Source organism: Culex quinquefasciatus, chromosome 2, assembly GCF_015732765.1.
Source record: "Culex quinquefasciatus strain JHB chromosome 2, VPISU_Cqui_1.0_pri_paternal, whole genome shotgun sequence".
NCBI lineage: Eukaryota > Metazoa > Arthropoda > Insecta > Diptera > Culicidae > Culex > Culex quinquefasciatus.
In genome coordinates this window covers 188,519,565-188,535,934 of record NC_051862.1, presented here as the reverse complement: position 1 = coordinate 188,535,934, position 16,370 = coordinate 188,519,565, and the positions used below count along the sequence as shown (strand labels likewise).

At 33.0% G+C, this 16,370-nt stretch overlaps 2 protein-coding genes across 7 annotated transcripts in view; one reads left to right on the top strand and one right to left on the bottom strand.

Moving 5' to 3' along the window:
- LOC6041615 (rab3 GTPase-activating protein catalytic subunit) overlaps window positions 1–16,370 on the bottom strand; it is a 302,640-nt gene that overhangs the window by 273,784 nt on the left and 12,486 nt on the right. The window lies entirely within an intron of this gene.
- Window positions 1–16,370, top strand: part of LOC6035256 (leucine-rich repeat-containing protein 4C) — a 274,948-nt gene that overhangs the window by 248,961 nt on the left and 9,617 nt on the right. For 2 of the 6 annotated variants that reach the window (XM_038251420.1, XM_038251421.1), the window contains 3 exons: window positions 1,190–1,355; window positions 14,843–15,086; window positions 15,142–15,385. In XM_038251420.1, coding sequence (XP_038107348.1) covers window positions 1,190–1,355; window positions 14,843–15,086; window positions 15,142–15,385 — 654 coding nt within the window. The remainder of the gene's footprint in view (window positions 1–1,189; window positions 1,356–14,842; window positions 15,087–15,141; window positions 15,386–16,370) is intronic. The other 4 variants (XM_038251423.1, XM_038251424.1, XM_038251422.1 and 1 more) reach the window with 4 other exon arrangements.

Genomic DNA, 16,370 nt, shown 5'->3' with positions numbered 1-16,370 from the left:
GCAATTTCACCGAATCGACCATTTCATTCGATCTAATTAGCCATTTTATTTAGAATTGGTCATTTACCGAAAGCATACCTCATGAATTGGCCATTTCACCGAATTGTACAATTTCATAGATTTTGCTGTTTTACCGAATTGGCCATTGCACCAAATGGTCATTTGATCGAATAATCAATTTCGCCGAATGGACATTTCACCGAATTGGACATTTCATCGAATGGACCATTTCATCGAATTGATATTTTGAACTAATTAGCAATTTCTATTTAGAATTGGTAATTTACCGAAAGGACACTTTATCGAATTGACCATTTCACCGAATTATACAATTTCATTGATTTTGCTGCTTCACCGAATTGGCCATTTCACTAAATGGTCATTTGATCGAATAAGCAATTTCGCCGAATGGACATTTAATCGAATTGGACATTTCACCGAATTGGACATTTAATCAAAACTGGATATTTCACCGAATTGGACATTTCACCGAATCTGCCATTTCATCAAATCGGCTTTTTCATCGAATTGATCATTTGATCTAATTAGCCATTTCTATTTAGAATTGGTCATTTACCGAAAGGACACTTCATCGAATTGGCCATTTCACCGAATTGTACAATTTCATTGATTTTGCTGTTTCACCGAATTGGCCATTTCACCAAATGGTCATTTGATCGAATAAGCAATTTCGCCGAATGGACATTTAATCGAATTGGACATTTCATCTTATTGGATATTTCATTGAATTTGATTTTTCACCGAATCGACAGTTTTTCGTTGAATTTTATCGAAGTGATAATTTCATCGATTTGGCCGTTTCATCGAAATGGCTATTTCATCGATTTTTCCATTTAAATGAATTGGCTAAACAATCGAATAAAATTTACAAATTAGTAAATACTTTAAGATTAAAAAAACATTGATATGACCTATTCGGTGAAGTGACCCATTCACTTTAGCACAATTTCACAATCATTTCACAAAACAAGCACACTCACAACACTGTTTTTCTGCGCACTCTCTCCCCGTCTCCCTTCCCCTTAATCTCAAAAAATCTTCTCACTTAAACCTCTCTCTCTTTCTTCCCTCGCTTCCCTTCTTCTTTTCTCCCCAAACAATCCACTTTTGTGACCGTGTGGCGGTCCACAATTGACCACGTGTGGCGCCGGTTCTTGTACAACGAAAGGATTCTTTACAGGCGCCGCTCGAAGAAGATGCAGTCGCTGTCCCACCACCAGCAGAAGAGTGCCCTCCCAATTGCGGGCCTGCCCGTCAACTGTTGCGGCCCAACGCCTAGCCCGAACGGCCCGCTTGGATCGCTCGCGACGCTGTCCGCGTTCAACTCGCACAAGGTAAAGCGCAGCTTCTTCCGCAACCGTAACAAACTAACGATTACCAAGCTTTAGAAAAGGGTTTGATTTGTTTTTGTGCTAGTTTATAAGTTTAAGGTTTTGTGGTGGTTTGTGAAGACTGTTGCGAAATTTGGTTTGTTCGTGGTAATATTTACTAATAAAATTGCTTTTGTAGTAGAGATGGCTTATGGCATAATTGTAAGCATTACACAAATGTAACCAAAAATGCATGGAATGAGCCAACATTAACAGCAGTAGGAATTGACAGTAACAACTTTTAGATTATTAAGTATTAAATATTTCATTTAGAGTTAAGATCAACTATATAGTTTACTATTCATAATAATTGATTTTCCATAAAACCACTTTAAACATTCATATTCGTTAACAAAATGTTTCATACAATGAAGAACTGACTAAAACAATTTGTAATTTTCTGATCATTTTCTTTAAATCGGTTTGAAGTACTACAATCAAAACATTTTGAAAACTCCGAAAATAAATATCAAAAATCCATCCACAAAATTAGTCAAAAAATGTTGCAACTATAACTTATATAGGCAGCTCGTAGGAAATTTTACTGAGAATTATTTTCTTTCTTAAAATTAAAAAAAAAACCGCAAAACCGAGATATTTGCATTTCAGTTAACGATTTTTTATTTCGCGAGCATTGTCCATACATTCTCTTAGTCAAAAGAAGTAATTTTGCATCATTCGTTGTCCCTTACAAGGCTCCATACAATTTTGCGAGCTGGTCAAACAATATTTTTACGTAAATATTCGAAAATCAGAATCTGAATGAAAAATCTATAAAAATTTCTGATATTTTTGAAAAAAAATATGTTTGAAATTTTGGAACCAACTCTACACGGAGAGACCGGCCAGGGCAAATCTAAGAAATTCTTGGTTAATTTAACTAAAAGTATGGGCTAATTTTTTACACAGCTTTTTTTCAACAATCGATTGTTGATTTTGTTAACCCGAAATTGCTGACCACCAGTAGGTAAAAGTAACAAAAAAATAGTTAGAATTGCCATTTTTGTTGGTTAAATGACCAAAAAAATTCTAGCAGTCGACTGCTAGAATATTTTTTTCAGAAAATTAACTATTTTTTTTTGTTTTCAGCTGAATAATTGTTAAATATTCTGTAAAAAACAGGCTGGACAATATTTTTCAACTATTTTTAACTTTTTTCGTTGTATCAACTGAAATATTTTTGCATGCAGCAAATTATTAGTGGTTTATAACAAAAATTTCTTAATTAAACATAATTTATGTTAGTGTCTATATATATTTTCTTTAATTATTTAACGATACAGGCTGGGCCGAATTTCTAGCTATATTTTTAACTAATGTCTTACTTGAATACAGAAAAATATTCGTACATGTAGTCAGTAATTAGCTGTAGTTAGCAATATTTTTATTTAATTTGCAGTAAATTTTGTAATAATGCCTCACAAATTAACTTGTTGTACTTGTACTTATTTGTATTTTTTTAATTGTTATTATAAAACATGTTATGTTTGATTAATGTTTAAAAAAAATTATAATAAAAAAAGCATTTTACAAATTTTGTTTAACATGTTCAAAAAATATGTTTAATTTCTCGTAAATTCCTTAAAAGTAGAAACCGAGCAAAAATTTCACCAAGTTTTAAGCTTATATTTTTATTATGTTGTATACAATTAAGTGTTGTATTCACTTACCATCACTGAGAAATCATCCGATAAGTCGTCATCATCTACAACGGTCTCATGTTTAGTTATTTTTCTTGAGGTTGGACACAGAATTTACACCAAGGCGAACCTTTTGCTGCAAATAGACATATGAAATTTATTATTAATCTAATAAAAAATTAATTCCGGCTCTAAACTGATAAAAGGAACGTAAATAAATGTAATTATAAACAAGAAATATCAATAATGCTACTTACCCAGTTTGCACTAATTTAACAACTACTTTTGGCAACATACTTTCATTGCATTTGATTCAATTTATTTAACGTACTCCGATTCCTGAAAACAATATTTTGAGTTTTACTTACCAGTTTATTGAGCAGTCTTTTCAACAGCATTTTTAAAATATTAATATCTTCTTTTTATATCTTTTATATATTTTATTTTTTAGACATTTCCCACCATCGAATTTTTATTTTGATATAATGTGTACGCATTTCCATGTATTTTATGGTTGATGATTCTGAAATATCCATCGTAAGCACGAAGGTTCCTGGTGATTCAGTTTTCTAATTGAAAACACAATAGATAAATTGTTGTGTAAAATTAAACCCATACTTACTTAGATTAACCAACATTTTGTTAAATTTGCCCGTGCAAGTATTGTCGTGCAAGAGTTGGCCCGCCTCTTCCTTCCACTGCCCCTCTCTTTCCTCCAAACATTATCATAAAGTCCCCTCGCATCAGAGGTCCCCATTGCGAATGTCCTCGTTTTGCTCTTCATAGTTTATCACCTGCAAAGAAATCATCAACAAACTTACTCACCAATTCCACCTTCACAGTTGCAGCAGTGTGCACTTCGATTTGCCACTTCAACTTAGCCAAATAGTGTAATTTTCACCTTTCACATCCTCTTACTTCACAATTAACAACACAAACTCAACAAACCGACCGCTCTCGTTCGAATCCTGACTTCAAATGACAGATGTAAACAAACCCAAGTTTATCTTCTAAATATTCAACCAAATGTAAATTATATTCAACCAACAAAATTTTTGATTTTCCTAAAACAAAAGCTAACAGTCGAGCACGTTCATTCGAGTTCGGGAAACCTGTTAGCTTTTGCCTCTAGCATTTTCAACAAACAGGTTATTAAATAAATACTGAATTTTAGTTATTTTAACGGAATATTGGCAGTAACAAGTACGTTTTTGTTAAAATTTACGAAAGTAAAATCAACAATTTTAATTGTTAAAATTTCTGGGCACAGTCTCTCCGTGTAACATTTAAAATATGCGTAAAATAGAATTTCAAAATGTTAGACTTGATTTCAAAAAATATATTTTTTCGATAGGATTGCTAAATTTCAAAAATGTTTGATTTTTTTAACATTAAAAATAGGACCAATAGTTTCTGAGATATTGGTAAGCACTAAAATTAAAAACAATATCTTTTTTCCCTGTTATCTAGCAACCACAGATCCAAATTTCTATGTCTTTAAGGCAATTTTATTGGAAAATATGTATTTCAATTTTTCGAAAACAAAAATCATGGACACTATTTTTAAAAATTGGAAAGCTTATATTTTTAAAGTTAAAATTAAACTTCAAGAATTATTTTGAAAACGGTGCATTTTATTAAAAAATCTGAAAAAGTTTCTTCGGGGAAAAATTGACTTTACATTACTGAAGTCAAAAAACCAATTCCAGTAAAATTTATATTTTCCCAAAAAAACAAAAATTTTTGATGTATAACTTAGCCGTCAAAAAATTGTCCATACTTTGCTATAGCTCGAAAGTAGCAGTTTTTTGTCCCCTAAATCATATAAAAAAATCAGAAATATAAAAAAATATAAAAGTAACAAAAATTCAACAATTTTTTTTCTGAGTAATTTTTTTTTTTTTTTTTGAATAGTCAAGCCAATTTTCCGAAGACACCAAACCGATCCAAAATTCCTTTAAATGCAATGAAATTTTTTTGAAAGAAAGCTACCCACATATTTTTGAAAAGCTGAGAAAATCGGAAAATAAGTTTCTGAGAAACACAAAAAAACTGAGCCTCACAAAGAATTAAAATGATTTTAGAAAAATGCTTTGTGAAATTTTATGAACCATTCAGTAAAAATAATTTCAAAATTTGGTCCAAAATATGAGATGCGGAAAATTATCGACATTTTCAAAAGTTATGCTTGCTTTTAAAATTTTGAATTTTATGGTTTTGTGAAAAAGTTAACCGGAGATTCAGAATTAAAAATATTGTAATGCCATTGCAAAATTTTATTTAAAACTTTTTTTTCGAAAATTCACAAATAAATCAGTGACAAAAAATAATAATTGCCGAAAATATTTATTTATACGGAAAAAAAACATTTACAATAAATTGCAAACTATCTAAAATTCATTGTATATAGATTGTAAAAACACTTTTGAAATTTCAAATAATGTATTTTTTGCAACATTTAAAGTTCAAGTCAGGACTGCAGTTCAGCAACTGATGGTTTTATTTCAATAACAATAAAAATGATATTTCTCGACTTTTTATGAAACTATAATAATAAATATAAAAAATATAATTTACGATATAATATTAAAACGCAAAAATTTCATCACAAGTTTTTTCTCAAGCAATTTAGAGGAAACCCTTTTAAAATATATGATATAAAATTTCTATACTTTGAAAACTTCATTTAGAATACAATAAAAAAAATAACATAAAAGGCCCATTTTTGAATACGCTCCAAAACTCCTGTTACTCCTGTTACAATGGAAATTTATGTGTTTTTCTTCCGTTGCAAAAAAATAACAAAAAAAAAAACCAGCGTTGGAAAACTTTTACCCATGCGACGTGAATGAAAATTTATTTGCTTTCATCACGATGTTACCACTTTCCAACTTGCATACAACCGGCACAGTACAGCAGCACTGGCAGCTTTGGATAGTGTGCCACGGGGTAAAATGATCACAGACAAGTGTTGTTCAAATGTGGCCAGTTTCCTCCAAACATCCCCAAGCTGAGCTAAATTTCTGAATCAAAAGTTTTTTTTTTTCCCCCGCGCTCTCACACTTTGGCTTTCCGGAAGTGCAAACCGTGGAAGGGAACCCCTAAATGACGCAAAGGACATGTAATTGCGCGCACGAGACTTGCATGAATAATTGCGTTATGTACGACTGAATGCACTTGTGACTCAACTTTTTCAAACGAAAGGGGATGGTGTGGAGGACGAAAGGGTGGATAAAAAAAAGTTACAGCAAAAGCAAATAGTTTGGCGTTGGCGTTAAAATAAGTATGAGGTTAAGCGTTAACTAAATGAAAATAAACTACCACATTGTGTGGGTGTGTGTATCATAGTTTTCCCAACTGGGGTATGGAGGAAGGTGGTAAAACCCCGGGATCATCCCGCTGCCAAACTGTCTGTGTGTCGGGTCCAACTTTAAGCGCGATAAATGTGATTATGTGAAAGCCACTGCTACCACCGCCGCAGGATGGCAGCGCGACCCACAAAATAGAGCTGGAGGGAAAAGTTTTTCCCAGTGTCCTGATGCTATGAAGGGCAGGGGTTCTTGCTGATATAAATTGCGTGCTTTTGGTGTATTAGGAATTATCCCATTTTTTATTGATGCTTAAAGAGTTTTTTTATATTTTCAATGCAAAGTAGCAAAATATAAATTAAGTAACAGGAAGTGGTAGAGGTACTAAAACTATATTTCAAGTATTAAAAAAAAAACAATTTTCCCTGATTTTTTTTCGCGCCAACTTAAAGATGCCTATTTTTCTAAAATTTCAAGCTGCAAGTTGATGAAAAATCAAGACTTTGTACAGATTTATGCCATTGCAAATATTTTTCGAAGATAATGTCGCTCTCACCTTCAATATAAGCTCGAAAAATCAAAAATTAAAAAAAACGATGTTTGAACAATTTTAAATCTGGAGTTTTGTTTTTTTTAAGGTCCAAAAAACCAAAATTCCAGTAAATATTGTATTTTTGGAGATTTTCGGAACATTATAACTTGCAATATGAATATAATTCGTCACAAAATTTTGCAGATTTTTAAAATCAATCTTTTTGAACATGAAATTATGAAAAAAATAATATTTTAAAATAGATTGCGAAAATTTTAGTAATAAAAACTCAAATGTGAAATTGTATACAAAATTTTGCATCATTTGATACTCATTGTAATATTATGAAAAATTGAGAATTTCAAATAAAATACGAAGTTTCAAGTTCATATTTTTTTATTTGGATGACATTTTTTGTGTCAAATGAAACAATTTCGCATCGTATTTTTACAAGTCTCCATACAAATGTGCAGACTAATCTTACAAAATGGATACGTAAATATATAAAAATCAGTATCTTGAGATGTAAATTTCTTATCGATTTTTTGTCTTCAAAAATGTTGTATGATGATTATCCAGGAAAAAATATTTACACTCTTTAAAAAATATCCATTTCCGTATTTAATTATTATTCCCATTTTCTTTTTGTTACGGTTTATTTTGTAAATGTTCTATGAGACTCAAAAATACATCTTTTGATTGAGATTTTGAAAAACTATCGAAAATATGGTCAACAAAATTAAAACAAATATATTTCAGGGCTAAATGAAATTTGCAATCGAAAAGTCAGAATTTTTCAACCGATTTTATGATAAATGCATCGTTCTGTATCACTTTCAGGATATAATTTGTAGAAAATATAAATATTTTTCGCTTTTCTTATAATATTTTTAAAGGAAATCCGCCCCTGAAAAAAATAAGATTGAAAAGCTTAAAAAATTTCGTACAATTGTCTTGCTGAGACATTGAAAATCGGACAATTAGTTTATGATCTATAGCCTCACAAAGTATTCGAATCGATGAAAATGAGTGCGTCACCCAACTGGCCTGTAATTTTCAGCTGACGAGTTCTCTAAAATTATTGGTTTGATTTTTAATATTAAAAAACGAAACTTTTTGTGAAATTGTCGATTTAAGCAGTTTTTCAAGCATCTTAACTTAAAGTTTCAATGAATGATTTAAAACTGTTTGATATTTTGATGTAAAATTGCATCCCAGCAAAATTATTTGAAAGCTTGTTAAAAAATGTACACAACACAACATAGAATAAAAAACAGAAAAAAAAATCAGTACCACTGGACCTCATCCCCATCCCGCCAACACGTTGGCTTCCCGAGGACGCTTTGGGGGACTAGTGCCACCAGATCCTTTCTATACCCTTAAACCATCCCGAAACCAACTCATGAAACTTTACGGCTTCCAGTCAGTTCCCAAAATTGATTAAGTACAGCCGCGACGCAGTTAATAAAATAAAGTGAAATAAAAACTGTACGCGAAAAAAACCTCTTCTTTCGACTTGAACTTGATCCAAATTTCGTTGTGTTTTTATTTTCCTGCCCCACCCGAGAGAAATTCCCTCCTTCCTGAGTCCACTAGCTGGTTTGCCCTCGAAAAGGCGCATTTTCACCGTCGAGATCGGAAAAGCGTGTCCTCCTCCTCCTCCTTGCTTATTATTGCGAAAAAGAAAAAAAACAGCGAAGAAGTCACGCTGGAGTGCACACATTCATTGGTGCCCGTTGCACTTTCGTGAGCATGCAACATAAGTAGCAAATCGCAAACATAACTAGCTCATGTATCTCTGCATACGCGTGCTTCAAGAAAAATCACTCAAAAAGGAGGAGCAGGAGGGCGGGAGGCACGATGTTGCACCCATATTTACACTCTAATTATTATTCTAATTTTCCACGTGTGGCAGCCGTGGTTAACCCAGATTCAATCTCTGCCTGCTGCTGCTGTACTTTGTATCGCACAACATGCAAACCATGGTACTGTGGCAACCTTCGAATGGTGGACCAGGAAGGAAGGAAACGAAGTGCGGGAGGGGCCAATTACGCATAACGACTTAACTTTACACTTTCATTAGCTCGAGCTCGGCGAGTAATGAGACAGTAATGGAGCGAAATTAATATTAATAGCGGGGAGATTAACGGAACCGACCGCGTGGACTGAGCTGGCAAATTTTCAATTGAGCGAGGAACAATGAGTGATTTATTTAAATAACACGAAAGTATCGTTTTTCGAATGATATTTTTATGTCTTATTTTGGTTTTATTTACATGTAAATAAAATCCAAGAAAAATACTTAATTTTAATTATAAAACTGACTTTTTCGGTGAAGCTTAGCTTAGCACCAACGTTAAGTTAATAACCTAACCAAATAATCACCCACTCTTAGTTTAAAACAGTTTCAAAAGAAAATATAAATGGCACTCAAAATTTTAAGCATTTCTAAAACTGTCAACTTTCAGTTTACACAAATAATTTATTATTGTCTAAAATTTTGTATCATTTGAATACAAAGTTCTTATTTAGGAATCTATTATCTGAATCTGAATTTTATATTCAATAAATGCTTCTCCCGAAACAACATAGAATGTTTAATCCACTAATAAAGAATGAGTCCAACTGAAACATGAATTATTTAAATATGTTTTCGAAAAAAATAAATTTATGATTTATTTAGCTGATTTTGGAGCTAAATTGTAAAATCATCGTGTAACATTGCGAATAATAACTTTGATACTATGTTAAACATGTCATATTCGAGAAGGGACTCAATTTATCGCGTTTAAAGATGTTTTGAGAATACGGTTGGAAATACTGCATGCATAATGGGTTGTAAAAGATATAATGAGATCATTATTTAAATAAGTTAAACTGAATCATTCAATTGCACAATTAAAAGTTTATTAAACTTTACTAAACAATTATCAATTTTGTACAATTTCCTTTAAACATTTGTTATATTGTGCAGCAACAGTTTAGCAAAGAAAGAAAAAAACGTAATAAAATACAGATTTTTGCAGCTAAAAATTTACATAGCTTCAGCTTGAAATATATTTAAAAAAATGTATTAAGGGAATGACAAAAAAAAGTGTAGTGAGAGGATGTTCAATGCTTAAAAATGATTTTTTTAAAACTATTTATACATGTTTAAACCAGTTAAGACACTTTAATATGTCTTTGAGAAAGTTTTTTTCTGCAGAGTACTCCTGATCGCAAAGTTGAGTGGAAATGGATTTAGAGCAGGGGTGCCCAACCTTTTGCCCCTGCGGGCCATATCTGATTTTTCTGAAGCAGTGGCGGGCCGGAACTAATATTTGATAAAAGTTGAAAAAAGTAAAAAGTACATCTTGATTTTAAGAATAAAACACAAAGATAACTTTCAAAAATGTGTTAATATCACATATTTTAATTTTTGTTTGTTTAAAATTGTATAGTTATTGTTTTTTGCGATTGCAATTAAATACCTGGATATAATTTAAAAAGAACATTAAAATTTTAATGGTCGTTGCATTTTCTTTTAGTTTAATTTCCTCAACACTCAAAATTAATGAGACATGATAAAATTTATTCAAATTAAACTTGGATTCGAATATCTTTTACAAAAAAAAAACCTTGTTGTACATCTTTATTACAATATTTTGAAAATTTTCAATTCGTTACTCTTCGAAATTCAAATTTTGTGGAAAAATGTATTTTTGCTCCCTAATTTCTTGACTCATTTTGAGACATTTCTCAATATTTGCAGCGATCAGTACGAATAATTTGCTTTTTAGGCGTTTTTTTCATAAAAAAAAACTTTATTACAGAAAATTTGTCGTAGAAAAATACATTAGGTTTTGCTTAGTTATTAAAAAAAATTAAAATAGAAAAAAAACTTCAATGTGATGTACACACAGTTCAAACTAAAATAAATTTAAATTTAGAGTCATTTTGTACATTTTTAGACAATCCAAGCTAAATTTTTCAATTTTACGAAATGGATAATTTTGTTTTCTAGCATCATTTTTCAGTTAGAAATTATAAGGATTAAATTTAAACATGAAGAATGTTGTTATAATATGTTAAAATTTGATCTCAAGCCGGACGTTGGTCAGGCCTGCTTTAGAGCTTCAGAAGAGTTTTTGCAAATAAGAGAGGGTTACAACAACTTTTGACTTAGATGATAATTAGGGTGGTTCACGATTAGGGTGTTTATATAAAACAAGAATATTTTTGAGATTTTTTCGTATTCTAAAAAGATTTTGGGCTTGCTAGTTCAAGTAACTTTGTCCAAGGCACCAATATTTTATCTCGCACAGGACCAAATTAAGAAAAAGCATCTGAGTAAACCAGGGGGTAGCGAAGAAGACGCCATCTTGAAAGTTCAGAAAACAAACACTGTCAATCGGTCTTATACATATTAATATGGTTACACGAAGTGTGTTATCCTGGTTGAACTCAAAAGTCCCATGCAAATGTGTAAAAGCAAACTGGATAATGTGTAATGCCGATTCTGAGTGTACGGGCGCACTGTTTGTCGACCAAAAGAAAAAAAAGCAAAAAAAGGTAAACAGAAAAATCACTTTTTTCGATATGAATTTTCAGCCAATATTGCACCCAAAAGAAAAATATATCTCAAAATCTGCAACATTGGATTTGCTGCAGATAATGTCATATTTTCTAACATTTTTTGCAGCAAGCTCGTAGATCATTTTTGCCCGTGTGTAAAAATTTCAGTGATCTGCAGTTCTAACCAACACATATAATGCTGGCCCGTTCCCGAGCAACACTCCAAAAAGAAGCATATGTTGGTGCTCTTTCACTCATTATTCATCAAGCGTCCATGGCGCGGTGGTAGCGTGTCGGATCAACAACCAAGAAGTTGAAGGTTCAATCCTCGTTCTGCTAAGTGTTTTTTTTGTGAAATACAACCAAAAAGCCGTCGGTAGATTCTGATATACTTTCATGCCGGCATGCATCACAATCATGCGACTGCCAGTTGGGTGTGGGATGGAATCTACAAGAATATGATAGAATTTGCCATCAGCAACACAATTCCATTGTTTTTTTTTCTCGGAATAGGGTTGCCATCCCCCCGGAGTAAATAGCCAAAAATCTGTTTTTTTGAACATTGAATTTCAATGTTAAGTTTTAAGAAAAGTGATGTTCCGGAAACATTTAGAGCTTTTAAAAATGAAAATTTTATACTAAAAAGTCAATTTTGGCTCGAAAAGGAAAAATCCAAGGGGTTTTTTTCTTATCAACTTGAGACATTTTCTTTTGAAAATGTCTAATTTTCAAGGAAAATGTGTATGAGACCACTCTAACGAAACTTTTTCAGAAGCTCTTGTGAAGACACCATCGCTCCAAAACCTCACATTTTTTTCGGAAAAATCTATTTTCCACTTAATTTTGTGATCTATAAAATGTTTTATTAGTTCGATCAAAAAAACAAGGTATATTTTTTTATGTTTACGCACTGAAACATATGAAGTTTTTTTTTTGCAAAACAGTACTCATCAAATAAAAATAGAATTACTAGGAAAACACTTAGTTTGGTCAAGAAATATTCAAAAGATCTCAAAGGCAAAAAAAGTGTCCCCATTTTGTTTTTTTTAAGTTTATTTCATAAATTATCCAGTTGAAAATATTTGTAAGATACATTTAATCCCTATCAATGTTACCAGGATTTCAGAACTAAAAATATTAAAACTTTTACTGATATTGAAAATTATTAACATTTTAGTATCTAAGAAAAGTACAATATTTGTGAAAATTTTATGTCACAGCTTTCACAAAAATTGTACTTTTCTTAAATACTAAAATTTTAATAATTTTGAATATCAGTATCCAAAGATGTAACATTTTCAAAAAGTGTAATTTGTTTGTAAAATATTCGAATTTAAAAAAAGTTAAACTATTTCTCTCATAACAAGCATTATAAAGAATCAAAAGACGTGAGATTCTATATTCTCATCACATGTATTTTTTTTGTGTGTGTAACTCCATTATTATTTAAATTGTAAACAAAAATGCATAGAGACACAGTCTGAGACACCAGAAAAATTACTGAATTTTTCTTTTTACTTAAAATATAGGAAATGGTAGTAAAAACATAACCAAGATGGACATCAAAAAAATTACATTTTTAAAAACATTGGTAGAGTCACATAAAGCAAGTAAAACTTCCAACTTATAAAATTTCTAAAAATTGGAGAGTTCTTCTTTCCAATGCTTTTTGAACATTAAAAATTGGTTAAAAATTTGTTTTTTTGGCATTTTTTTTAATCGAAGCCCGTCTAAAAGCGGTCATTTTAAGCACGATTGAACTAGTTTAAAAGTATTTTGATTGAATGTAAAATTTGGATGTATAGAACAGTGAAATGTTTTTTTTTTAACGCAAAATTTTGTTTTGTTCAAGACATAGATTTGTTGGATACCTATGATTGTAAAACAACTGCACTGTATTCCAAATATTTGTTTCATGGAATTGTTGAACCATGGCGAATCACAATTCTTTTTTTTATCGCGAGACGATAAAATTATCGCTAAAAAACGATATTTATTTGATAGTGCCAGTTTGGTTCAAGACCTTTTTTTTTGCATCCCAAATAAATCATTGTATCTTAATAAATCTGTTCAATTCATGAAAAAAGAATAAATGCTATTTCATTTGCGTGAAATCTTTTTATTTCTTATTTTAAAATAAAAGTTAGTCTGAAACTGAAAATGTCGACTTGTTGAATAAAGAGGTACATGTTACATGCACTGCCGAATTGGATCCTAAAAACCCTAAAAACAAAGTCAAACTAAAGCATTCTGAATGCTCAAATTTTCCCCCTAATTAACTCCTCTCGAAGTTGCCAAGCTTAATTACGGACACGTAATCCAGAAGTGTATTTCCACTTTCTTGCAACACACAACGTGTCTTGAAAAGCTATACCGGCGCGTACGTGGCTGCTGCACGTGGGTGGCGACAAAAAACTACTCCAAAGCAGTAAAATAGTCCAACTTTCTCGCCCGTGCTGCACTTTATAGGGGAACAGCATCTAATTCCAGCGTGCCTCTAATGTTGGCAGGTCAGAACTTTGACATTCAATTAAAGCTAATTAAAAGCGTTTTCAACTGAAATCGAGTGATAAATAGCTCAATAAGAAGTGAGCAAGCAAGTTTCTATCAAAAGTTTTGCAAAATTAGTTGTTTAAATAGTAAAATCAGCAAATTGGATGGAGTTAGGAGCGAGTGCTTAACCTGCCAAACATACGAGAATTTCCCCTACTCGCACAGAGTTGCATGAATTTTTCCACCATCAGTCCTTGCCGGGCCAAAATAAACACACACACTCGTAACGTTGCGAATATAATTGAGTCGTTAGCTTATCATGTTTATTGCATTTAATAATCTGGAAAAAGGTACCGAGAGTGGAGTAGAAGTGGCCCCTTTTCAGGTTACGTTTGTGAGCAACAAGTTCTGTGGATTGTGTGTGTGATGGCGGGAAACCCCTCAAGAAGAAAGACGGAAAATGAGTTTCACTCTTCAAACACAGAACGACGTCGGAGTGACACACTAACAAATTGCATTGTGCACTTCTTGGCGACGGTTGAATTGATGGTTCCCCTGAGTGGGAAAGACCACGCGAAAGAACTTAACGACTTCGGATGGGATTAGGGTTCCTCGGATTGAATATAGCTTTTCGCTTAAATTTAGAAAAAAAAAACTGCAATCTTAATTATTGAAAAAAAATTGAGATTAAAACTAACATTGAAAAAACTGAAATATCAATTCATGTAAACCTTGGAAAGTCGCCCTAGACTGAATGTTGGTGATGGTGCAGAAGCTTCAACTGATGGTGGTGGTAGATTTGACCCCGGGTTGCCGTCAACCCAATTTTACGGTCCATTTGGGCCCCCATGTTCTGCGAATCTAATTCCAACGTCGACGACAAACCTTTTCTTGTGTCATTTCGTGCTGCCCTCCCCCGAGCAGGACTGGGACCAGGTGTCGGCGTACAGTGGTCGTTCCATACCCCGGCCCCGCATCTACCCCATGGAGAACCAAGCCATTCCGGACGATCTGCGCAGCCACGTGTCGCACTTCTCCGCCGTCGGAGGCAAGGTCGGCAAGGCGCGTTCCATCGCCGACGGTCAGTCCCACCACAGCTTCTCGAACCACTCCCAGCGGGGCTACCTCGGGTCGGCCTTCCCGAGCAATCTGGTCAACTCGCGTCCAGGTTGGTATTTTAAAGCCCCACCCCCTAGGAAAACTCAAATTCCCCACCCGTTAAGATGTCCGCTTGCAACTTGTCCCCACAGAGCTGCGGCAGTCGCGCCAATCGCTGGCCGCGGCCTCCGAGCGAATGTCGCGCGCCTCGTACGCCGGTTCGATTGTCCACGGAGGAGGTGGCGGCGGAGGCGGACAGGCCCAAAGCATCGCGTCGAGCACGAGGAGGACCCGGCCGAGATCGCGCTCCCGGGACCAGCTGAACGGAGCGGGGCACGTGCACACGCACCAGCATCGGCCCAGCAGTCGGTGAGTAAATTTTAAAAGGATTTGTATGATTATTTGACTAACATTCTCATTCTGTGTTAAAATGTTAACTGCTAAGCCAAATTTAGCCGATTATTTTTATTATACTTCTTTAAAAAAAATTTATAGATTTTTATTATACGAAATGTTACATTTTCAAACATTGCGCGCTAACAACTTGATTCAGTTTTTATCCTCCTTTGTTTTGTATTGGGACCAGCCATGCTAGATATTTTCGTTCCCAAAAATCACAAAAATATGTTTGTACAGATTTTTTTAAATGGTTATATTTGAAAATTTCAACAATTTAGTGATTGAATTATGCTTAAATATAATTAAAAAGCCTAAATCTACCGTTAAAAATTTAAAAATCTCTTCCATGGCTCCGAATTCGACATGAAACAGATAAAATACAGATTTATTTTTAAGAAAATACAGATCTGTCATAAAATAATATGGCATCGTTGATTGGGATAACAGCCTTGTCAGTCCCTCAGTTTTTTTAATATCAATAATATATATATGTACATGCAAAACTTGTGTGCATGTTTCTATTAAAAAAAAAATAACAGAACAATAAAAAAGGCGCAATTGCTGTTATTCTTACCAAACTTTTGTGTATTAATTTACTTAACCAACTTGATCTTAACAAGCTTTGAGATTTTTGAAAAAGTCCAAGCATTTGATTAAGAGGCAGTATTTGTAAATATTACTACTCCAATACTGCTAACATACGTGAAATTGTCCGAGGATTCCGAATATGACAAAATTGAGACCAAAAAGTGCCGCTATGGCGGCCTACAGGGCAAAAACTAACGTTATAAAATGTTTGTTCTAGAAAAATCGAAAAAATATGAGAAAAACTGCGATTGGCCAAAAAATTAACACGGTAGGCTTATAGTTCATGTAATTACCTATATTTTGACCTATGGGAGTATGGGTGTTGGAGGCTGTTGGAAAAAGATATAAAGGTTTAAAAAAATCAATT